The sequence below is a fragment of the Zophobas morio genome, unplaced genomic scaffold (genome assembly GCF_036711695.1).
Source record: "Zophobas morio isolate AGI-343-1 ecotype UQ-CSIRO unplaced genomic scaffold, CSIRO_AGI_Zmor_V1 ptg000006l, whole genome shotgun sequence".
NCBI lineage: Eukaryota > Metazoa > Arthropoda > Insecta > Coleoptera > Tenebrionidae > Zophobas > Zophobas morio.
In genome coordinates this window covers 8,620,214-8,645,752 of record NW_026972111.1, presented here as the reverse complement: position 1 = coordinate 8,645,752, position 25,539 = coordinate 8,620,214, and the positions used below count along the sequence as shown (strand labels likewise).

Below are 25,539 nucleotides of genomic sequence, written 5' to 3'. Positions count from 1 at the left end.
GGTACAAGGGGGTGCACCCCCCTGCCGGCGCCCATGCTACAAAGTTACAGTTATTAGTTCGGACGTTAGCTTTTGGTCAGGTGTGTAAAAAGATACATGAATCCACTATATTAGTGTTACTCTGTTGTGTGTATCACAATTGAAAATGATCAAATGACTATTTATGATGATAGAAGCAAATTTTTGTGTTGACAGTTCTGAATTATTGGCAGCAATATTAGTATGTCAGCCATAGTTGTCAATTTTGACATGAGCGCGCTTAAAAATCCAATAAGAAAATGGCAGCTACGGAATTGGTTTCCAAACTTTGTGACCATGTAATGTGCTATAATAAAATTTCAAATATGTTGTAATCTTAACCAAAAACACAAATATTAGTCGTTTACAATTAACTAAGATTTGATGATATGAACTGCGAAATTTTGTTAATGTTTTCATATTTTAAAGTTGTTAAGTGTTACATTTTCACAATCTGGTTAAAAAATTTTAGAAGTAACATTGTTTTAGCGTTTATAGGCATGTTACATATATCCATAAAATAATATATTAATTTCTTCCAAAAAATTTAAAACGTCAACCTTAATTAAATGGTAGGTAAGTAAAAATTGTGTTGAAGTTGAAACTTACTTTTATTTTAGTAATACATTTTTGGTTTTTACAACTGCTTACAAAACATTTCCAGTCACCGATTTTCAATAATAAACCATAACTATAGACGAAGAATTGTTAACATTTTGTTGTAGAATGATGTAAAAGACTATTGAAACAATATTTTTAAAAGGTCTTGGAAACCTGCGTTGATATCTAAAATTGTTTTTAAAATGCTTCGAGGAGGTTTTTTAAACATATTGTCAAAAAATATCGGGTCGACGTTTCACTTAAACAATTAGGTAAAGTACATATTTTGAAGTTATTTATTATCTTACTTATCATGGCTATTACACTCACACACCAGAATTGTGAAAAAAATGGCGTCGCTTATTTTCCTCTTCAATAACTCGTAAGTGATAAGTATTATATTAAATTAAAAAATGGAATAATTAAAACACAGAATACGACGGATTAAAGTTAGGGCGTGTATTCAATTAGGTTGATTTTACAACAGTTGACAATTAAAGATCACCTGTTCTAGCTGATTCAAATATGTCTTTATCAATTTATCAGTAATTTAAGAAATCGATAGATAAGCGTAAGTAATTCCAAAAGCATAACGGTAACATTTCAGTTTAATCAGTAATTACGTTACAATCGCTCAAAGCACTTTCTTCCAGCCGTTGCGAAAATATGTCCTTATTTAATATTTTTAGATTTCTATCAACCAAAATGACAAACGAAGAAGAACCGCAACAAAAACTAATCATTACTGATTCTTCGAAAATTTACGACGTTATGTCATCTTATTACTTGAAGGAAACTTTTTCCGACATTCAACTAATCTTATCCGATAAAACACTCCATGCGCACAAGGTAGGGGATTCACTCGTTTTCAAAAAGATTAAGTTCCGAATAAAATTTTAATTTTGAGATTGTTCTCGCTGCTCGTTGCAAATATTTTGAGTCTCTTTTACTGCAAGACCCAAAACAAGTAAGGCAAATTTTTTGGAAAAATTAACATCCATAAACTGTTTTCAGACCCAGATTGAATTAATCAATGTGCCTTCAAAGGCTCTTGAAACAATACTGTATTACATTTATACAGGTAGTTAGCCAAACTTTTGACTAAATATTTTGAATACATTGTCGTGTTGAATTTGTGGCAGGGACCGTTGTCATCGCATCATCAGATGAAAATTATGTGTCCGATATATTGAAGCTAGCACAAGAATATTCGTTAAAAACACTGGTACAATTTATAAACCAAAAAATGGGTTCCATTGTGGATTTATCAAATGTTTCTTTCTTTCTAAACATAGCCAATGCACATGACATGGACGAGTTAAAAGAAAAATGTCATACTTTTATCGATGAACATGTTTCACAAACGTTTGAATACGATTTTTTAAACGTTCTCACACAAGTAACATCTCTAAAATAGCTAGGTACACTTGAACATATGATGCCTCATTTCAGAAATCTATGGTCAACTTGTTGAAAAGAGGTGCGTTTCCTGTTCAAGAAATCGATGTTTTTAAGATAGCGGCCAATTGGTGCAAGATTAACGAAGACTTGGACAACTTGGTTATTGAATGTGTTCGGTTTCCTTGCTTAACGCTAAATGAAATTATAAATGTTGTTTGGCCATCAAAAGTTATAGATAACGAAAAAGTGCTGGATATTATTGCAACGATTGAAAGGAACGGTACCAAAGAAACGCAACGACACATTGTTGAACAGTGTAAGTACGAAGACTGATTAAGTAAGAAACAAGTCAGAATTCTAGACTGTATATTTTTTTTAGTTGAAGGTAAAAATCTTGCTACAGCAGAATATAACGTTAAAGTAATTTCTGGATTACATACCACAATGTTGTTTGAAGAAACTAAAAACGAGAAAGATGGTACTTATCATATGGAGAACGATAAAAACGGTATTACTGTAGATCTTGCTGGGGTAAAATGCTTCAATCACATAACGATGAATATAGGGTAGGTACCGTTATTCCTAAGTTTACTTAGTGAATTTTTTAGCTGATGTGTAAATATCTGCAGAGAATCGTGGGTCGGTTACAGCATTGAAATTTCCACAGATCTACAAAAGTGGCATAACGTTATATATTACAGTACATACTACTGCAAATATAAACAAAATTTATACTTTGAAAAACAAAGAGCTAGATACATCCGAATAGTTTTAAAGGTAAATGTTAATAAATAATTAACCAAAAGCAGATAAATTAAATTCAAGTAAATGCAAATATTATTACTTTAAATAGAAAGACAGAAATATGTACCTAGATGCTAAGGCAAAGCTTTGCTTAAGAAAATAAAAATAAAAAGTAAGAAAAAAGTGATTTCTACTCTTGTCAAGAAGAGTAAAAAAATTTATAAAGAAAACGCATTTGTTTTATTCATGAGCGATTGCCTGTTTTTGTTAACGAGTAACAGGTATATATTGTTAAAAAACAAAACCAATATCCCAAGCTCTGTTGCCAACTAAAAAATGAAAGAGAGTAAGTCAGATCCAAATTTTGTTGAAAAATTGCTATTTATTTTTCAAAAGAGAAGCAAGAGTTCAAAAAACTATATTTACGTAAAAACTAAAACTTGTGTGCCTGTTATGGGGCTGTTTTCAACTTTTCTTCGTTACTTTTATCTATAAAGATACCATGAAATGTATGTGTTACTCGAGACGCTACAGTAATAGAACTCCATATTTCGAGTAATATTAGTAAAATATGCTAGTAGATCGTAGTATAGATAGAAAAATTAGAAATTGGCAATTAGCACATCGCCAAGATTCAAATCCTAGTATCTTCTCATCAATTTAAAAAGATAATGCTATAAATTTCTTTGCAGTACTCTTCAGCCAGAATTTGTAAATTTCAAGTTTACATGAGCAGGAATGTTCCTACAATACATAAACAAATTGTTTGCCCTTCTTCAAACGTGATAACGCCCGAAACGTATATAGAGTGCCGGTAAGATAAATGCCTTTGAACTAATAGTATGTTTACATTTTCATTTTTCCCCCAAGCGTAAGTTAAGGAAGCATTGTAATCGATTTCAGCGGGCAACTTGCTCCTGTCATGTTTTCTCAACGTTACATAATCCCTCGAACACGAAAAAAGTTATCTCCCGTTTCAGTTTGTCTGTCGTCTGTCTGTCGTTTGTCCCTGTGTCGATTTTCATAAGACAGATAATCTCTAAAACTACTAGATTGATTGTTATCAAATGTTGGATGTTTGTTAGAAACATCATCTAGGTGGTAAAGCGCTAATTGGCTAATCATCTCCACCAAAGCCGTTTGATAACGCCCGTTCATTATATTCCGTAATTAAGATTATGAAATACTTTAATGTACTCCTTGTACTTGAACTTGTGGTTTACGAATCTACCTTGATTTTATTTATAATTATTATTATATTTGTTTGTTGCTTAATCCCTCTTTTTCTTTAGACAAATATACGAAATTTCCGTCGGCGGAGTGGTAGTGCGCTAGCCTTTCAGATCAGAGGTCCAGCATTCAATTCTCAGTGCAGCTTATTTTTGCAAAAATCTCGAACAGTTCACGTCTTTGTACAGTGAACCAAACTAGGGAAACCTTGACTAAAAGTTCAAAACTGCAGCTCTTAATTTTTTTTTAAATTCCTATTTCGATTAAGTAAATTAATATTTGGAACAAGTACGAGTGCACGTAATAGTATGATTTATCCTCTTGACAAAGTATAATATTCCGTTTCCTTGAGTTGTGGCAAATTAGACATTTGCAGATAATCGTAGCCGTGTTGAAAGTATTTTTTAATAGGAAATCTTTACACAGCTGTTTAATTTTTGAATGGGCAGGCACTTTTTTTTGTGCACAATAAAAATATTCTCTTTTTTAATTTACAAGATCTGCAGTTTTATTGCTTTGAGTGTATTATCAATCAAATTATCAACATTAACTAGTTTGAATTAAAATTAACTCACAAAAGTTGTAAAATTCTACAACAAAACTATAACCCTTGTCAGGAAATCTTTACACAGCTGTTTAATTTTTGAATGGACTTGTTTGTGCACAATGAAAATATTCTCTTTTATAATTTACATATTTTGCAGTTATATTGTGTTGGCTGTATTATCAATCTAATTATCAACATTCACTTTGAATAAAAAATAACTTACAAAATTTGTAAAATTCTTAAATATAGATAAGAAAACGTAGTCTTAATAAAGTTTTTATTAAAATAATAATTATTTTTAAGTTCAAAATATTGTGTTATAGCAGCTGGACATGGAAAATATTCTAAGAAAATATTTTACAAATTTCCCCTTAAACGTCTTATAATTTACATGCTAAATTACTAAAAATATGGAAACTGAGTTACAAAATTGGAAACTATATTTTACAAATAAAAGCTGAATGGTTGAATAATATTTTTCGGTTTTCTCTTTAAACTTTCGAGAAGTTCCAGCAATCCTAGAAGATTTAAATTAATTTCTGTTACGAAATTTTATAGTTTAAATTTTGTTCTAAATTCTGTCGCAACATAAAAATATTAATTTAAAATTAAATACCTATGTCTTCAAATTTACGAGACACTTTTTAGCAAAAATTCCTTCACACAAATCTCATTATTCTGCACGCCCTTGTATGGTTAATTAAATAAGCCATTTTGATCCTCAACTCTATTTAGGTTAAATTCAGCTTGAAATTTGTACTAAGTGCCGAATAAGAAAATAGCGCTCTTTTAGTTTTTTCTTCAAAATAAACACTTTTTTTAATGAAAAATATTCCATATTGGATCCGCTATTTTCATTAATTTAAGTCCGCCTACTAATTCGTGATCAGTGATTTTGAAAATGTATTTCCACCAAATTTTGTGAATATTAAAACATACATGGATTTTTGGTCAGTTTATTTTTTTATTTTGACCCACTGTGTATTGTTTCGAAAATGTAAGAATACAGAATACATAATTAAATGTGTCGTCCTTTTCTTTGTTTTTAGAAAACAAAATCAATCAAATTTATATTATTCGCATTTGTGCGGGCTGCTTAATTAACAGAGCTGATTACAAAACAAAAGTCGGAAAATCAAATTCTATAATTTTTCAAGGAATCGGGATTTATTTGACTGTACTTCAAGGACAAGGGAAGTTCTGTCGAAATAACCTTCGACCAATTTTTTTCAATTATCGGTAAAACTATGTATGTGGACTAGTGAATTAAGTTTCACAGTTTCTTTTATCACTTTTTAAGAAATAAAATATGTTTAGGTAACCTTACCATCAAAACAACCAGAAGTTGTTACATGTTAAAAGTAAATGTAAAGTTTACTTACAGTGTGATGTAGGTAAACTAAGTTTTGTGTTCACACGAGTATGGAAACAAATTTTAGTTCGCCCACATGAAACGTACCTAGGTACAGAATTTTATCTGGAATGCCCAGATTTATTGATATCGATTTAAATAAATGAAAAACATTTTTATTAGTGTATGGAATAATAGTTGAACAACAATCAAACTCACTCATTTGAGTTAAAATTTTCCCAGTGCTGTAGACAGAAACTGTTTTCAAACTTTTCTTATTTATCAACATAGGGGGACACGTGGTTTATTCACTACGCATCTGTGTTTAAGTAAGTTTGCTATTATTTGTAAAATAAAATAATATTTTCGTTTTAGGTCAACCATACATGATTTCACGGATAAAGGTTACGTTGCAATTTTACAAAGCCATATCTAGTATAGAGACATTTAGCGACTGGTCGCACCGGGAAAAAGTTGAACTTCCAAAAGACAAAAACTTACTGCTAGGTTTTAGCAAAAGAATAGTTACTGCTATAAAAATTATTGGTCAACTTTCTCCTAATAAGGTGAGTTCCATCATTTTGTTAACAGTCCTAATGATTGTTTACTCACTAGACTGCAAACGACTACAGACAGTTTTTGGAGGATATTGAATGTTTGTAATTAAGAACTTCCAAGTTCAAAACTTTAGGTTAAGTTAAGTTATAATAACAATTAAATCTGTAAATTTCTGTATTATTTTTTTTTTTATCATTTTAACCCTTTTTTCATAAACTACACCTAGAAAAAATTGTAAATAAACCACTATCGTCCCGCAAGTTTGAATCTACATTTGCCGTCTTGTCGAAATAAAAACTGAATAACTGAAGTAACAGTTGCAAGATAATGTGCTAAAAATTGGTCTAGTCATGTTTATGCTGAATTTCCTTCACCTCTGTATTAAACAAATGCAGCTTAATAAATTAATTACAAACATTTAGGTATTACTCAAATTTTATTGACAACAAGTTTTCCGTTAAAGTGAAAAGGTGCTAGGATCTGTCCAGTTTTAAAAAAAAGTGACAGGTAGGTCAGATATGTATTAAACTATGGCAAAATTTCAATATAACCAAATTTTCTCAAAATTTTCGGCAGTTAAGGAAAATATGTATGTGCATAAATATCTCTCCCAATGAAGATGGTTTGGTAAGTAATCGGCCTACAGTTCGTAATTTAGCTACAATTACGCAATATTATTTTGCATAAACTTATTTATGGTAATATGTATATTGAAGGTGCCTTTAAACTTGATGGATTTCCAACATTCTACGACTTTATTAGAGATAAATTTTCCTGAAGCCATAAAACATGTTATCTTTAATTTCAACCATGATGCTTAGCTACAACATTTTAAGGTCCAAGCATAATCCACAAAAATTTACAAAATTATATTTTACTCTCCAAAATTTACACTATATTGCCGGCGAATTTCATAGTGTACATTATAGGATTATCCTTGACCTTAATAAAATAAGTAAATGCTAGTCAAAATGTAAGCCTGTTATGGCAGTTCCTGATGACGCCTAAATAAAAACAGTACCAGGTTTGGTACAATCCTAAAATCAGAGGAGGCGTATAAAGAAAGACGTCCTAGTTGTCACGAAAGGCTTTTATAAACTTGTCTAGGTCACGGTTGTAGAATAGATAGGTTTGTACACTAATGGCTTGGGATGGCGACGCTTCTTTTCGATCCCTATATCCATGGAAAGGACATATACAGCTAGCGCCTCTACCTTATCGAGCGGAAATCATTCTAGTTATTTTGGGGATTTTCGTTTATATTGCTTTATGAACAATGCAAAATTTGTAAATGACATTTGATCGGAGTCGATAAGTACGATTTCTTTTATTAATTACATCGGTTATAGACAGATGCCTATAGAGTTCTGTGTCCCTAAAACACCAAAAACCAGGCGACGCCATCGGCAATTGGCGTCGCCGACCAGGGATATGCAAATGTATGCTAGTAAATCAACCTATCTATTCTACAACCGTGGTCTAGATTTAGCTGCTTTCTGAAGAAACTCGCATTATTTTGTAAACAACAGAAATCGGCTGACGTATAATTGCAAGGATAATGTAAAAGAAATTGTCCTAAGGGATAATTCAAATCCAGGTAGGTACCTAACCTAGAACATAAATATCACGATTACAGATTTTCATTTGTGAATATGCTGGTGTTAGTTGAATTTCAGTATTAAGGACAGTTAATTTTATTAAACATTTAAAATTTGATATCTGCTTGCGGTTTTAATTTGATTCTGAACTAGTTCATACAATAAAAACCAAATAGTTTAGAAAATAATATAATTTTATACGAGCTTCTAATGTCTTTTCTGAATATATGAAATTTTAACCTATTACGTTTTCTAAATGTGTAAGCAAACCTTTAATGTGTTCGTCTGTAAAAAAAATGACCAACCACCCAAAATAAAAATGGTTTCAGACAAATTTCCCTCATTTGTGACGTGCAATCAGTCAAATCCCGTTTTTTAGAAAAAATTATATATAGCACTCACAGTGCAGGGAAATTGTTTTTTTTTTTTCAAAATCTGGATGCTTAGGGTAATAGTTTAAGGCGTATTCATAAACCACAATTATAGTAGTACGCTATTTTATAAAATTTAAATAACAAATATATCTACAATGAAAAATTTGAGGTGACGTTATTGATTTGTTAGTGGGAAAGATTAGAGAAATTTTCGTTAGCATTTTACCACCTACATGATATTCTTGAAATGCACCAAATTTTACAAGAATCGGTCTTGTACTTTGGGAGATTATTTTCTAATAAAAGTGGAACAGATGATACACGATAGACAGACAGACAGAAACAGGAGATTTGCTTTTCATGCTCGAGAGTTCATGAAACTAAAAAACATGAAAGTAACTATTGGGGATGCACTCTGTTATAGTTGGATTCGTGTATCTTTTTACACACGTGACCAAAGTATGATACAAGCTCAGACAGCATCTATCATAGCAATCTTTGTTTTAAAGATTATAAAAACGAAAAGCCAGACAAATAATATTCTACCGCAATGAGTCCAAATTATGGTCTACGCCTGTTATTCTCTTCCACAAAGTTCCTTGGTTTAGAAAAACTCAAAATACATAATAAATGCGTCCACATAGTGCGACAGGCACTGATCTAGTCAATCTAGTGACTATTAATAATTCATCGATTTTTCATCAAACTTCACTGTCATTTTTGGTTTTACTCAGAGTGGTTAATCGCAGTTTTTCGTTGTTCTATTCAAGTTTTCTATTCAGTTCTTCGTAAAGTTGGTTGGTTGTTAGTATTCTTGTTTCTTTGATCTATTTTCTGTTTTGTTATCTTATTTCCTGTTCGTGTTTAGTCTACAACATGCCGGGCAAACCTTTGAATTCTCGTGCCCAGGACATTGGTGTCGAACCGTATAGAGTATTTTGCTCTTGAGAAAGAAAACGGTGGTCCTTTAATCTCATTAAATGCTTTAGAACAAGTGAAGAAAAACCACTTGAAGGTTCATGGTTAATAGTATCAAATTTTTAGCGAGTTGCGTAACTCGCCAAACGGTTTCGAAGATTAAATCTCGAAAAAATACAGTTTTGTAATAACTATGAAATACTTTAAGAAAAACATATTACTCTGAAGACCTTAAACGCAGAGTTGAAGAGAAAACAAGACATTTGTGTTATGTTGACGTTATGAACATTGTCATCTTTTTGACTAATTACTACAAAGTTACAGTTTTTAGTTCGGACGTTAGCTTTTGGTCACGTGGGCAAAAAGATACATGAATCCACTATATTAGTGTTACGCTGTGTGTATCACAGTTGAAAATGATCAAATGACTATTAATGATAATAGTAGAAACAAATATTTGTGTTCGCAGTTCTGAATTATTGGCAGCAATGTTAGTATGTTAGACACAGTTGTCAATTTTGACATGAGCTCGCTTAAAAAACCAATAAGAAAATGGTAGTCACGGAATTGGTTTTCCAAATTTGTGTACATGTAATGTGGTATCATAAAATTTTAAATATGTTGTCATCTTAACCACAAACACAAATATTAGTCGTTTACAATTAACTGAAAGTTGATGAAATCATTGGGAAATTTTGTTAATATTTTCATGTTTTAAAGAATATGGTTTTTTATGAAAAAAAAATACATTTTCACAAACTGGTTAAAAACTTTGATAAGTAACATTGTTTTAATGTTTATAGCCATGTTACATATATCCATAAAATAATGTATTCATTCCTTCCAAAAAATTTAAAACGTGAACCTTAATTAAATGGTAGGTAAGTAAAAAGTTGTGTTGAAATTGAAACTTACTTTTGTTTTTGTAATAAATTTTTAGTTTTTACAACTGCTTACAAAACCTTTCCAATCACCGATTTTCAATAAACCATAACTACAGACGAATAATTGTTAACATTTTGTCATGGAATGATGTAAAACACTATTGAAACAATATTTTTGAAAGGTCTTGGAAACCTGCGTTGATATCTAAAATTGTTTTCAACATATCAGTGGACTAGGGTGCTTCGAGGAGGTTTTTAAACATATTGTCAAAAAATATCGGGTCGATGTTTCACTTAAACAATTAGGTAAAGTACATATTTTGAAGTTATTTATTATCTTACTTATCATGGCTATTACAGTCACACACCAGAATTGTGAAAAACAATTGCGTCGCTTATTTTTCTCTTCAATTACTCATAGGTCATAAGTATTAAAATAAATTAAAAAATGGAATAATTAAAACAAAGAATACGACGGATTAAAGTTAGGGCGTGTACTCAATTAGCTTGATTTTACAACAGTTGACAAATAAAGATCACTTATTCCAGCTGATTCAAATATGTCTTTATCAATTTATCAGTAATTTACGAAATCTATAGATAGGCGTAAATAATTCCAAAGGCATGACGGTAACATTTTAGTTTAATAAGTAATCACGTTGCAATCGCTCTAAGCACTTTCTTCCAGCCGTTGCGAAAATATTTCCTTATTTAATATTTTTAGATTTCTACCAACCAAAATGGCAAACGAAGAAGAACCGCAACAAAAACTAATCATTACTGATTCTTCGAAAATTTACGACGATATGTCACCTTATTACTTGAAGGAAACTTTTTCCGACATTCAACTAATCTTATCCGATAAAACAAACCATGCACAAAAATTAACTTGCGAATAAAATTTTAATTTTCAGATTGTTTTCGCTGCTCGTTGCAAATATTTTGAGTCTCTTTTACTGCAAGACCCAAAAGAAGTAAGGCAAATTATATGAAAAAATTAACATCCATAAACTGTTTTTAGGCCCAGATTGAATTAATCAATGTGCCTTCAAAAGCTCTTGAAACAATACTGTATTACATTTATACAGGTAGTTAGCCAAACTTTTGAGTAATTATTTTGAGTACATTGTCGTGTTGAATTTGTGGCAGGAACCGTTGTCATCGCATCACCAGATGAAAATTATGTGTCCGATATATTGAAGCTAGCACACGTATATTCGTTAAAAACACTGGTACAAATTATAAACAAAAAAATGGGTTCCATTGTTGATTTATCAAATGTTTGTTTCTTTCTAAACATAGCCAATGCACATGACATGGACGAGTTAAAAGAAATATGTCACACTTTTATCGATGAACATGTTTCACAAACGTTTGAACACGATTTTCTAAACGTTCTTACACAAGTAACATCCATAATTTCAAAAATAGCTGGGTACACTTAAACACATAATACCTCATTTCAGAAATCTATGGTCAACTTGTTGAAAAGAGATGCGTTTCCTGTTCAAGAAATCGATGTTTTTAAAATAGCGGCCAACTGGTGCAAGATTAATGAAGATTTGGACAACTTGGTTATTGAATGTGTTCGGTTTCCTTGCTTAACCTGAAACGAAATCTTAAATGTTGTTTGGCCGTCTAAAGTGGTAGATAACGAAAAACTGCTAAAGGTTCTTGCAACTATTGAAAATAACGGTACAAAAGAGACACAAAGACACGTTTCTGAAAAGTGTAAGTGCGAGGATTGATTAAGAGACTTGTATATTTTTTTAGTTGAAAGTAAAAATCTTGCTACAGCAGAATATAATGTTAAAGTAATTTCTGGATTAAATACCACAATGCTGTTTGAGGACACTGGAAATGAGGAAGATGATGCTTATCATATGGAGAACGATAAAAACGGTATTACTGTAGATCTTGCTGGGGTAAAATGCTTCAATCACATAACGATGAATATAAGGTAGGTACCGTTATCCCTTAAGTTTATTTAATGAATTTTTCAGCTGATGTGTAAATATCTGCAGAAAATGGGTCAGTTACAGCATTGAAATTTCCACAGATCTACAAAAGTGGCATAACGTCATAGATTACAGTAGATACAAATGCAAATATAATCAAAATTTATATTTTGAACAACAGAAAGCTAGATACATCCGAATAGTTTTAAAGGTAAATGTTAAATAATTACCCAAAGACAGATAAATTAAATTAATATAATGCAAATAATTTTACTTTAAATAGAAAGACAAAAGTATGTGTCTAGATGCTAAAGCAAAGGTTTGCTTGAGAAAATAACAATAAAAAAAAAGTAAGATAAAAGCGATTTCTACTGTTGTCAAGTCGAGGGAAAAAGTGGTATTCATGCAGAAAAATTTATAAAAAAAAAACGCATTTGTTTTATTCATAAGCGATTGCCTTTTTTGTTAACGAGTAACTGGTATATATTGTTAAAAAAACAAAACCAATATCCTAAGCCCCGTTGCCAACTAAAAAATGAAAGCGAGTAAGCCAGATCCAAATTTTGTTGAAAAATAGCCATTTATTTTTCATAAGTGAAGCAAGAGTTCAAAAAACTATATTTACGTAAAAAGTGAAACTTGTGTGCCTGTTATGCGGCTGTTTTCAACTTTTCTTCGTTACTTTTATGTATAAAGATACCATGAAATTTATGTGTTACTCGGGACGCTACAGTAATAGAACTCTATATTTCGAGTAACATTAGTAAACCATACTGGTAGATTATCTAGTATAGATAGGAAAATTAGAAACTGACAATTAACACCTTCGCAACTTCAAATCCAGCCCAACTATAATCTTGCTATCTACTCATAATTTTAGAAATAAAATGCTATAAATCTCTTTGTAGGAATCTTCAGCTAGAATTTGTAAATTTCAAGTTTACATGAGCAGGAATGTCCCTAAAATACATAACCAAATTGTTTGCCCTTCTTCAAACGTGATAACTTCCCACACGTATATAAGTGTCTGGTAAGATATTTGTATTTGAACTAATGCTATGTTTACATTTTCATTTTTCCCCCAAGCGTAAGCTAAGGAAGTATTGTAACCGATTTCAGCGAGCGACTTGCTCCTGTCATGTTTTCTCGACATTTCATAATCCCTCGAACACGAAAAAAAAAATATTTACCGTTTCCGTCTACCTGTCGTCTGTCTGGCGTCTATCGCCAGTTTCGATTTTTATAAGACAAATAATTTTTGAAACCACTAGATCGATTGTTTTCAAATGTTCGTTGTATGATAGAAACATCATGTAGGGGGTAAAACGCCAATTGGCTAATCTTCCCCACCTAAATTTTATGAAATGCCTTAATATACTTTTGTACTTGTGGTTTACGAATCTACCTTGGTTTTATGTAAGTATTATTATTATATTTGTTTATTGTTTAATCTCTCGTTATCTTTAGACAGATAAGTATACAAAATTTCCGTCGGCAGAGTAGTAATGGGCTAGCCTTGCGGATGAGAGATCCAGGATTCAGTTCTCAGTGTAGCTTTTTTTTTACAAAAATCCCCAACAATTCACCTTTTTGCACAGTGGGTCAAATTAGGGAAAATTTGACTAAAAGTTCAAAATGGCAGCTCTTCAAATTTTTTTAAAATTCATATTTCTATAAAGTAAATACTTGGACTAAGTACGGGTGCACGTAATAGTATGATTTATCCTCTTGACAAAGTATAATATTCCGTTTTTCTACTCCCACATAGTAATCCATGAATTACGAATTGTCTAGCCTCATAGTAAAACCATAGTTACACCCACTGGCATGTAATGAATGAACAGGCACGTAATATATATATGTATATATATATATTACGTGCCTGTTTGAATAGTTTCCATAGCAACTATAAATATTTGCTTTCCCAAAAAAATTTCTTCTGAAAGTGATTCTTCATTCTAGATCGTAGAAAAAGTATATGACACAACTCTGGTGGTAAGCTAATTACGAACTCATATTACATCACTCGCTCGCTACGCTCGCTCGTGTATAAACTTCGTTCGTAATTAGCTTCTTACCACCCTCGATATGTAATATACTATTCCTTGAGTTGTGGCAAATTAGACATTTGGAGATAATCGTAGCCGTATTGAAAGAATTTTTTAATAGTGACTACTTCAGGAAATCTTTACACAGCTGTTTAATTTTTGAATGGACCGGCACTTTTTTTGTGCACAATAAAAATATTCTCTTTTTTAATTTACAACATCTGCAGTTTTATTGCTTTGAGTGTATTATCAATCAAATTATAAACATTAACTAGTTTGAATTAAAATTAACTCACAAAAGTTGTAAAATTCTTATCTGAATATTCTATGTTAAGTAAATACAGATAAGAAAAAAAAAATTATATCATTTTTTGATGGCGGGAATTTTTCAGATTTATTTAAGTTCAAAATATTGTGTTATAGCAGTTGGACACAGAAAATATTTTAAGAACATATTTTACAAATTTCCCCTTAAGTCCTTTATAATTTGCATGCTAAATTACTAAAAATACGAAAACGGAGTTACAAAATTGGAAACTATCTACATATATTTTACAAATAAAAGCTAAAAGGTTGAATACATTTTTTCGTTTTACTCTTCAAACTTTTGAGAAGTTCCAGCAATCGTAGAAATTTTAATTAATTTCTGTTACGAAATTTTGTAGTTTAAATTTTCCTCTAAATTCTGTCGCAACATAAAAATATTAATTTAAAATTAAATACCCATGTCTTCAAATTTACGAAACACTTTTTAGCAAAAATTTCCTCACACAAATATCATTATTCTGTTTATTGCAAATAGATATAATCTTTCGTTCATAACCGATTTTCGAAGCTGCATACACCCTTGTATGGCTAATTAATTAAGCCATTTGGATCCTCAACTCTATTTAGAGTGCATTCAGCTTAAAATTTGTACTTAGTGCCGAATAAGAAAATAGCGCTCATTTAGTTTTTTCTTCAAAATAAACACTCTTTTAATGAAAAGTATTCCATATTGGATCCGCCATTTTTATTAATTAAAGTCCGCCTACTGATTCGAGATCAGTGACTTTTAAAATGTGTTTCCACCAAATTTTGTAATTATTAAAACATACATGCGTTTTTGGTCTGTTTTTTTTATTTTGACCTACTGTGCATTTTTCGAAAATGTAAGAATACAGAATGCATAAGTAAATGTGTCCTCTTCTTTGTTTTGAGGAGACAAAATCAATAAAATTTATATTATTCCCACTTGAGCGGGCTGCACCGCCATGAAATTAGCACCTTATTCTAGCTCTAATTTTTACTGAATGGAGCAGATTACAAAAGAAAAGTCACAAAATCAAATGATATAATTTTTCAAAGAATCGGCAATTGTTGGACTCTACTTCAAGGACAAGGAAAGTTCTGTTGAAATAATCTTCGATCAATTTTTTTCAATTATTGGCAAAACTATGTGTGTGGACTAGTGAATTAAGTTTCATAGTTTCTTTTATCACTTTTTAAGAAATAAAATATATGTAGGTAACCTTACCATCAGAACAAACAGAAGTAGTTACATTTTAAAAGTAAATGTAAGATTTACTTACAGTGTGATGTAGGTAAACTGAGTTTTGTGGTCACACGAGTGCGGTAACAAATAGTTTGCCCACGTGAAATGTACCTAGGTACAGAATTTTATCTGGAATGTCCAGATTTATTTATACCGATTTAAATTAATGAAAAGTATATTTGTTAGTGTTTGGAATAATAGTTGTACAACAATCAAACTCACTCATTTCAGTGGGATAAGTTAAGATAATCCCAGTGCTGTAGACAGAAACTGTTTTCAAACTTTTCTTATTTATCAACATAGGGACAGGTCTCCTGGTTCATTCACGATGCATCTGTTTTTAAGTAAGTTTGCTATTATTTGTAAAATAGAATAACATTTTCGTTTTAGATCAACCATACATGATTTCACTGATAAATGTTACGTTGCAATTTTACAAATCCATATCTACTATAGAGACGTCCAGCGACTGGTTGCACTGCGAAAAAGTTGAACTTCCAAAAGACAAAAACTTACTGGTACGTTTTAACAAAAAAATAGTCAGTCGTATCATAATTAGTGGTCAACTCTCTCCTAATAAGGTAAGTTCCATCATTTTGTTAACAGTTCTAATGATTGTTTACTCACTAGACTGCAAACGACTACAAACAGTTTTTGGAGGATATTGAACGTTTCTAACTAAGAACTTCCAAGTTCAAAACTGTGAGTTAAGTTAAGTTTTAATACCAATCAAACCTGTGAATTTTTGTATTAAATTTTTTTAACATTGTAACAATTTTTTCATAAACTACACCTAGAAATAATTAACAATAAACCACCATCGTAGCGCAAGTGTGAGTCTACTTTTGCCGTCCTGTCGAAATAAAACCTGAGTAGGAGATGTAAAAAATTGGCCTAGACGTATTTAAACAAAATTTCTTTCACTTCTGAAATAAACAAAATATGGTGAAATAAGCAAGAAAACAGTTCTGTGGTCCCAAAATTTTGAAGAAATTAAAATTATCCACTTTTTCATTTCAATTTAACTCCAAAAATTATGAGTTGCTGGCAAGCCACAACTGTAGAAGAGTTTTGTAAAATTCTTTCGGTTTAGTTGCTGTGTGAACATTTATACTGGCATTCTTTTGGAAACACCAGAAGCAGGTTGAAGTACAATAATTAACTGAACAATATAAAAATATCCTAAGGGAAAATATATTCAGATCCAGGTAAGTAACCAGAAACATAATTGATCATAATAAGAAAATCGAAAATAATGTTTTGGTGAATTCTTTCATCCACTTTCAACATAACCATTTGAACCCTAAGAGTTTTTTTTAAAGAATTTAACAATTTGGTAACTCTAATCCTTGGACATAGAACTACAATATACTTGTCTGTCTGACACCGTAAACCAAGGGATTAATGTAATAATTAGTGTCGAACTTCTTGTTTTCTTATGTCAATGGTAAAATGATAACCAACTTTTCTTTGTTCATTCTCACAAAAAATTTGACGATGTCATCTCAAGGTTTTGATAACTACTTCGCTTGAAATTTGTGTTGTATTTCTATATATATGCTTAACAAAGTATCGATATTTTTAACCTTACGCATAAAACTTACCTTCAAAAAAATGTAATATGAATTTTACATAATATTATTTATGGCGAACGAATGTATTTCTAAAGACACAGACATTAATATATAAAAAAATACTTTTCCAGAATTAATTTTTATAATAATATATTTAAAAAACAGGATTTCAGCATCAATGGAAGCAGTGTGGTTACTAGTGTTACGCTGTGTGTACCTATCACGATTGAAAATGATCAAGTGACTATTAATGATGATAGAAGCAAATTTTTGTGTTGGCAGTTCTGAATTATTGGCAGCAATGTTAGTATGTCAGACACAGTTGTTAATTTTGACATGAGCGCGCTTAAAAAACCAATAAGAAAATGGCAGCTACGTAATTGGTTTTCAAAATTTGTGTTCATGTAATGTGCTATCATAAAATTTTAAATACATATGTTCCCATCTTAACCAAAAACACAAATATTAATCGTTTAAAATTAACTTAAAGTTGATGACGTCATTACGAAATTTTGTTAATGTTTTAATGTTTTAAAGTATAGGGTTTATTATGAAAAAAAAAAAAGTTTTCACAATTTGCTTAAAAATTTTGATAAGTAATATTATTTTAAGGTTATGTTCCATATATCCATAAAATAATATATTCATTCTTTCCAAAAAATTTAAAACGTCAACCTTAATTAAATGGTAAGTAAGTAAAAATTGTGTTGAAATTGAAATTTACTTTTATTTTAGTAATACATTTTTGGTTTTTACAACTGCTTACAAAACATTTCCAGTCACCGATTTTCAATAATAAACCATAACTACAGATGAAGAATTGTTAACATTTTGTAATAAAAAGATGTAAAAGACTATTGAAACAATATTTTTGAAAGGTCTTGGAAACCTGCGTTGATATCTAAAATGGTTTTCAACATATCAGTCAATCAGAGTGCTTCGAGGAGGTTTTTTAAACATATTGTCAAAAAATATCGTGTCGACGTTTCACTTAAACAATTAGGTAAAGTACATATTTTGAAGTGATTTATTATCTTACTTATCATGGCTATTGCACTCACACACCAGAATTGTGAAAAAGAATGGCGTCGCTTATTTTCCTCTTCAATTACTCATAAGTATTAATTATTAAAATAAATCAAAAAATGGAATAATTAAAACAGAGAGTACGACGGATTAAAGTTAGGGCGTGTACTTAATTACAACAGTTGACAAATAAAGATCACTTGTTCTAGCTGATTCAAATATGTCTTTATCAATTTATCAGTAATTTAAGAAATGGATAGATAAGCGTAAGTAATTCCAAAGGCATGACGGTAACATTTCAGTTTAATCAGTAATCACGTTACAATCGCTCTAAGCACTTTCTTCCAGCCGTTGCGAAAATATTTCCTTATTTAATATTTTTAGATTTCTACCAACCGAAATGGCAAACGAACAAGAACCGCAACAAAAACTAATCATTACAGATTCTTCGAAAATTTACGACGATATGTCATCTTATTACTTGAAGGAAACTTTTTCCGACATTCAGCTAATCTTATCCGATAAAACAATCCATGCGCACAAGGTAAGTTTTAAACTCATTGCACAAAAATTAACTTGCGAATAAAATTTTAATTTTCAGATTGTTCTCGCTGCTCGTTGCAAATATTTTGAGTCTCTTTTACTGCAAGACCCAAAACAAGTAAGGTAAATTATATGAAAAATTAACATCCACAAACTGTTTTCAGGCCCAGATTGAATTAATCAATGTGCCTTCAAAGGCTCTTGAAACAATACTGTATTACATTTATACAGGTAGTTAGCCAAACTTTTGACTAAATATTTTGAATACATTGTCGTGTTGAATTTGTGACAGGAACCGTTGTCATCGCATCATCAGATGAAAATTATGTGTCCGATATATTGAAGCTAGCACACGAATATTCGTTAAAAACACTGGTACAAATTATAAACGAAAAAATGGGTTCCATTGTGGATTTATCAAATGTTTGTTTCTTTCTAAACATAGCCAATGCATATGACATGGACGAGTTAAAAGAAATATGTCACACTTTTATCGATGAACATGTTTCACAAACGTTTGAACACGATTTTCTAAACGTTCTCACACAAGTAACATCCATAATTTCAAAAATAGCTGGGTACACTTAAACATATAATGCCTCATTTCAGAAATCTATGGTCAACTTGTTGAAAAGAGATGCGTTTCCTGTTCAAGAAATCAATGTCTTTAAGATAGCGGCCGACTGGTGCAAGATTAATGAAGACTTGGAAAACTTGGTTATTGAATGTGTTCAGTTTCCTTGCTTAACGCTAAATGAAATTTTAACTGTTGTTTGGCCATCAAAGGTTATAGAAAACGAAAAAGTGCTGAATATACTTGCAACGATTGAAAGGAACGGTACCAAAGAAACGCAACGACACATTGTTGAACAGTGTAAGTACGAAGACTGATTAAGTAAGAAACAAGTCAGAACTATAGACTTGTATATTTTTTTAGTTGAAAGTAAAAATCTTGCAACTGGAGAATATAATGTTAAAGTAATTTCTGGATTAAATACCACAATGTTGTTTGAAGAGACTGGAAACGAGGAAGATGGTGCTTATCATAATGAGGACGATAAAAACGGTATTACTGTAGATCTTGCTGGGGTAAAATGCTTCAATCACATAACGATGAATATAGGGTAGGTACCGTTATCCCTAAGTTTACTTAGTGAATTTTTCAGCTGATGTGTACATATCCGCAGAAATAAGTGGGTCAAATACAGCATTGAAATTTCCACAGATCTACAAAATTGGCATAGCGTCATAGATTACAGTAGATACATGTGCAGATATAATCAAAATTTATATTTTGAACAACAGAAGGCTAGATACATCCGAATAGTTTTAAAGGTAAATGTTAGAAAATAATTACCCAAAGACAGATAAATTAAGTTAATATAATGCAAATAATTATACTTTAAATAGAAAGACAAAAATATGTGTCTAGATGCTAAAGCAAAGCTTTGCTTGGAAAAATAACAATAAAAAAAATTAAGATAAAAGCGATTTCTACTGTTGTCAATGAGAGGGAAAAATTGGTATTCATGTAGAAAAATTTATAAAAAAAAAAACGCATTTGTTTTATTCATAAGCGATTGCCATTTTTGTAAACGAGTAACTGGTATATATTGTTAAAAAAACAAAACCAATATCCGAAGCCCCGTTGCCAATTAAAAAATGAAAGAGAGTAAGTCAGATCCAAATTTTGTCGAAAAATTGTCATTTATTTTTCATAAGTGAAGCAAGAGTTCAAAAAACTATACTTACGTATAAAGTGAAACTTATATGCGTGTTATGGGGCTGTTTTTAACTTTTCTTCGTTACTTTTATGTATAAAGATACCATGAAATTTATGTGTTACTCGGGACGCTACAGTAATAGAACTCTGTATTTCGAGTAACATTAGTAAAATACACTGGTAGATTATATAGTATAGATAGGAAAATTTGAAATTGACAATTAACACCTCGGCAACTTCAAATCCAGCCCAACTATAATCTTACGATCTACTCATAATTTTAAAAATAAAATGCTATAAATCTCTTTGTAGAATTCTTCAGCCAGAATTTGTAAATTTCAAGTTTACATGAGCAGGAATGTTCCTACAATACATAACCAAGTTGTTTGCCCTTCTTCAAACGTGATAACTTCCGAAACATATTGTATAGGATTCGGGTAAGATATTTGTATTTGAACTAATGTTATGTTTACATTTTCATTTTTCCCCAAGCGTAAGTTAAGGAAGCATTGTCATCAATTTTAGCGGGCGACTTGCTCCTGTCATGTTTTCTCGACGTTTCATAATCCCTCGAATACGAAAAAAGTTATCTCCCGTTTTCGTCTGTCTGTCGTCTCTCTTTCGTTTGTCGCTGTGTCGATTTTCATCAGACAGATAATCTCTAAAACTACTAGATTGATTGTTGTCAAATGTTGGATGTATGTTAGGAACATCATCTAGATGGTAAAACGCTAATTGGCTAATCATCTTCACCAACAATTTGATGACGCCCGCTCATTATATTCCGTAATTAACATTGCCTAAATTTTATGCAATATTTTAAAGTACTCCTGTATTTGTGGTTTACGAATCTACCTTGGTTTTATTTATTATTATTGTTATTATATTTGTTTATTATTTAATCCGTCTTTTTCTTTAGACAAATATTCGAAATGTCTGTCGGCGGAGTGGTAATGCACTAGCTCTGCAGATGAGTGGTCCAGGATTCAGTTCTCAGTGCAGCTTTTTTTTGCAAAAATCTCGAACAGTTCACTTCTTTGCACAGTGAGTCAAACTAGGGAAACCTTGACCTAAAGTTCAAAACTGCAGCTCTTAAATTTTTTCTTAAAATTCATATTTCGTTTAAGTAAATTAATATTTGGAACAAGTACGAGTGCACGTAATAGTATGATTTATCCTCTTGACAAAGAATCAAATTCCGTTTCCTTGAGTTGTGGTAAATTAGGCATTTGCAGATAACCGTAGCCGTGTTGAAAATATTTTTTAATAGTTTGTGACTACTTCAGTCCGAAACAATCAAGAGTCTACAACAAAACGACAACCCGTGTCAGGAAATCTTTACACAGCTGTTTAATTTTTGAATGAACCGACACTTTTTGTGCACAATGAAAATATTCTCTTTTATAATTTACATAATTTGCAGTTATATTGCTTTGGCTGTATTATCATCAATCTATTTATCAACATTCAGTTTGAATTAAAAATAACTTATAAAATTTGTAAAATTCTTAAATATAGATAAGAAAACGTAGTCTTAATAAAGTTTTTATGAAAATTATAATTATATCATTTTTTGCAGGCGGGAATGTTTAAGATTTATGTAAGTTCAAAATATTGTGTTATAGCAGCTGGACATGGAAAATATTCTAATAAAATAAGTATTTTACAAATTTCCCCTTAAACCCCTTATAATTTACATACTAAATTAATAAAAATATGAAAACGGAGTTACAAAATTGGAAACTATATTTTACAAATAAAATCTGAATGGTTGAATAAAGATTTTCGTTTTTCTCTTCAAACTTTTGAGAAGTTCCAGCAATCGTAGAAGATTTATTTAATTTCTGTTACGAAATTTTAGAGTTTAAATTTTGTTCTAAATTCTATCGCAACATAAAAATATTAATTTAAAATAATTACCTATGTCTTCAAATTTACGAAACACTTTTTAGCAAAAATTTCCTCACACAAATATCATTATTCTGCTTAATGCAAATGTATTCTTTCGTTCATAACCGATTTTCTAAGCTGCATACACCCTTGTGTGGCTAATTAATTAATCCATTTGAATCGTCTATTCTATTTAGAGTACATTCAGCTTAAAATTTGTACTTAGTGCCGAATAAGAAAATAGCGCTCATTTAATTTTTTCTTCAAAATAAACACTTTTTTAATGAAAAGTATTCCATATTGGATCCGCCATTGTTATTGATTTAAGTCCGCCTACTAATACGTGATCAGTGATTTTTAAAATGTATTTTCGCCAAATTTTGTAAATATTAAAACATACATGGATTTTTGGTCAGTTTTTTTTTTATTTTGACCCACTGCACACTGCTTCGAAAATGTAAGAACACGGAATACATAATTAAATGTGTCCTCTCCTTTGTTTTGAGAAGACAAAATCAATCAAATTTATATTATTCGCATTTGTGCGGGCTGCACCTTCTTGAAATTAGCACCTTAACACTAATTTGTACTTAACACAGCTGATTATAAAACAAGAGTCGCAAAATCAAAGGCTATAATTTTTCAAAAAATCGGAAATTATTGGACTGTACTTCAAGGACAAGGGAAGTTCTATCGAAATAAACTTCGATCAATGTTTTTCAATTATTAGTAAAACTATGTATGTGGATTAGTGAAACAAAGTTTCATAGTGTATTTTATCACTTTTTAAGAGATAAAATATATGTATGTATCAGAACAAACACAAGTAGCTACATGTTAAAAGTACCTAAATGTAAGATTTACGTGCAATGAGATATAGGTAAACTGAGTTTTGTGATCACACGAGTACGGTAACAAATGGTTCACCCACGTGAAACATAAGTACCTACCTACAGAATTTTATCCGGAGTGTCCAGATTTATTAATATCGATTTAAATAAATGAAATATATTGTTATTAGTGTTTGGAATAATAGTTGTACAACAATCAAACTAACTCATTTCAGTGGGATAAGTTAAGATTATCCCAGTGCTCTAGACAGAAACTGTTTTCAAACTTTTCTTATTTATCAACATAGGGTCAAGCCTACTGGTTCAGTCCCTGTGGAGCTGTGGTTAAGTAAGTTTGCTATTATTTGTAAAATAAAATAACATTTTCGTTTTAGATCAACCATACATGATTTCACGGATAAAGGTTACGTTGCAATTTTACACATCCATATCTACTATAGAGACGACCAGCGACTTGTTGCACTGGGAAAAAGTTGAAATTCCAAAAAACAAAAACTTACTGCTACGTTTTAACAAAAGAATAGTCCTTTGTATTGTAATTACTGGTCAACTTTCTCCTAATAAGGTACGTTCCATTATTTTGTTAACAGTTCTAATGATTGTTTACTCACTAGACTGCAAAAGACTACAAACAGTTGTTGGAGGATATTGAATGTTTCTAACTAAGAACTTCCAAGTTTTAAACTGTGAGTTAACTTAAGTTTTAATACCAATCAGACCTGTAAATTTCTGTATTAAATTTTTTTATCATTCACACTTTTTTCATAAACTACACCTAGAAAAAACTGACAATAAATCACTATCGCAGCGCAAGCGCGAGTCTACATTTGGCGTCTTCTCGAAATAAAAACTGAATAATTGCAAGATAATAAGAAAAATTGGCCTAGATATATTTTAACAGTATTTCCTTCACATCTAATTTAAGCAAATCTAGCTTCTTAAATTAATTATAAAAACTGATTTAGCAAATTTTATTGTTTAATGACAACAAATTTTCCATTAAGTGGAAACATGCTAGGATTTGTCCAGTTTTAAGAAAAAGTGACAAGTTAGGTCAGGTAAGTGATCCGTCTACAGTTGGTAATTTAGTCACAATTACGCAATATTATTTTGCATAAACTTATTTATGGTTATATGTTAAAGGTGCCTTTAAATTTGATGGATTTCCAAAATTCAACGACTTTATTAGAGAAAAATTTCCCGATGTAAACACATCAGTACTCGCAAAAATTGTTTTTGAAGTGGCCACACATATAAGGTCGTGTATTTACACCTTCCACCCTTAATTTTGGGAGATGGTCAAGCTTGCTAATTTATTTTATTCTAAAAACACATGTTGAATACTTTCGTGACACTACAATATCATAAAAAACAAAATCTTTTATTTACTGAAGTAGTTGCAAAATTATATTTTTCTACCGCCCACGTTTTTCGGTTTTCTAATAGAGCTATTAACGCACGCAAATGACGTCACAGCAGTTCGTTAATAGCGGAAAGGCGTTCTTTAATAGATCTGGTGTAATTTAGATCGGTAAGATTGGTAGCCATGACGAGAAATGTCAGGTGAATGTCAGTGGCAAATGTAAACTTGAAATTTCCCATGTTTCCGGACACGTAACTTCTTCGCAAGACATTTTAACCAATTTTAAATTACAAAAACTCGAATTGATTCAAATTACAGTTGTTGTTGTGAAAATTCGAACCTCAAATATTTCGTGGTTAGTGTCAGATCAACCCATTACCAACCACGACAAAAGTCCCCAGATTAAAAAAAATGCAAATTTCAATTAAATTTTGGGAAAAAACGTGTGCGGTAGAAAAAATTGTATAAATAACTCGTTCATAAGGCCATTGAGGCACTCATCCTTTATATAACTCGCGGCTTCGCCGCTCGTTCTATAAACTTGGATTCGTGCCTCAATATTTGCCTTATGAAACTCGTTCTTTAATATACTATTTACTCTCCAAAATGTACAGTAAACCGGCGAATTTTATAGTGTGCATTATAAGTACGATTATCTTTGATCTTAATAAGATAAGTAAAGAGGAGGTGTTGAACAAAGATGTCCTAGTGTGAAGAGTTTTGTAAATTTGTCTAGGTTTAGCTGCTTTCTGAACAAACTCGTATCCTTTTGGAGACATCAGAAATAGACTGAGGAATAACTAGTA

At 31.0% G+C, this 25,539-nt stretch overlaps 2 protein-coding genes across 14 annotated transcripts; both read left to right on the top strand.

Annotated features, from left to right (window-relative positions):
* The first annotated feature begins 1,246 nt into the window (after positions 1 to 1,246).
* Positions 1,247 to 16,594, top strand: LOC135123495 (BTB/POZ domain-containing protein 9-like). Of its 10 annotated transcripts, none has more exons than XR_010279628.1 (11): positions 1,247 to 1,467; positions 1,526 to 1,585; positions 1,633 to 1,699; positions 1,761 to 2,017; positions 2,071 to 2,335; positions 11,997 to 12,183; positions 12,248 to 12,392; positions 13,090 to 13,211; positions 13,268 to 13,597; positions 15,995 to 16,107; positions 16,154 to 16,212. XR_010279628.1 is itself a non-coding variant. In XM_064048199.1 (11 exons), exons 1-11 carry the CDS (start codon positions 1,285 to 1,287, stop codon positions 16,439 to 16,441), a joined length of 1,566 nt encoding a protein of 521 aa, XP_063904269.1. In that variant the 5' UTR covers positions 1,247 to 1,284; the 3' UTR covers positions 16,442 to 16,594. The 10 variants fall into 10 exon arrangements, 6 of the variants coding, with proteins under 6 accessions (XP_063904269.1, XP_063904272.1, XP_063904271.1 ...); XM_064048199.1 differs by lacking the exon at positions 13,268 to 13,597 and adding an exon at positions 16,394 to 16,594 and having other exon boundaries at positions 16,067 to 16,107; positions 16,154 to 16,344; XM_064048202.1 differs by lacking the exons at positions 11,997 to 12,183; positions 12,248 to 12,392; positions 13,090 to 13,211; ... (1 more) ...; positions 15,995 to 16,107; positions 16,154 to 16,212 and adding exons at positions 2,405 to 2,585; positions 2,649 to 2,796; positions 3,456 to 3,577; ... (1 more) ...; positions 6,267 to 6,457; positions 6,507 to 6,626.
* Positions 16,595 to 18,652: 2,058 nt separating this feature from the next.
* LOC135123496 (BTB/POZ domain-containing protein 9-like) lies at positions 18,653 to 24,122 on the top strand. Of its 4 annotated transcripts, XM_064048206.1 has the most exons (11): positions 18,654 to 18,907; positions 18,965 to 19,024; positions 19,071 to 19,137; positions 19,199 to 19,455; positions 19,516 to 19,780; positions 19,844 to 20,030; positions 20,094 to 20,241; positions 20,942 to 21,066; positions 23,658 to 23,698; positions 23,745 to 23,935; positions 23,985 to 24,122. In XM_064048206.1, the coding sequence occupies exons 1-11, from the start codon at positions 18,764 to 18,766 to the stop codon at positions 24,030 to 24,032; spliced, it is 1,533 nt and encodes a 510-aa protein (XP_063904276.1). In that variant the 5' UTR covers positions 18,654 to 18,763; the 3' UTR covers positions 24,033 to 24,122. The 4 variants fall into 4 exon arrangements, with proteins under 4 accessions (XP_063904277.1, XP_063904280.1, XP_063904276.1 ...); XM_064048208.1 differs by lacking the exon at positions 23,985 to 24,122 and having other exon boundaries at positions 23,658 to 23,693; positions 23,745 to 23,836; XM_064048207.1 differs by lacking the exons at positions 23,658 to 23,698; positions 23,985 to 24,122 and having other exon boundaries at positions 18,653 to 18,907; positions 23,745 to 23,933.
* Positions 24,123 to 25,539: the final 1,417 nt, after the last annotated feature.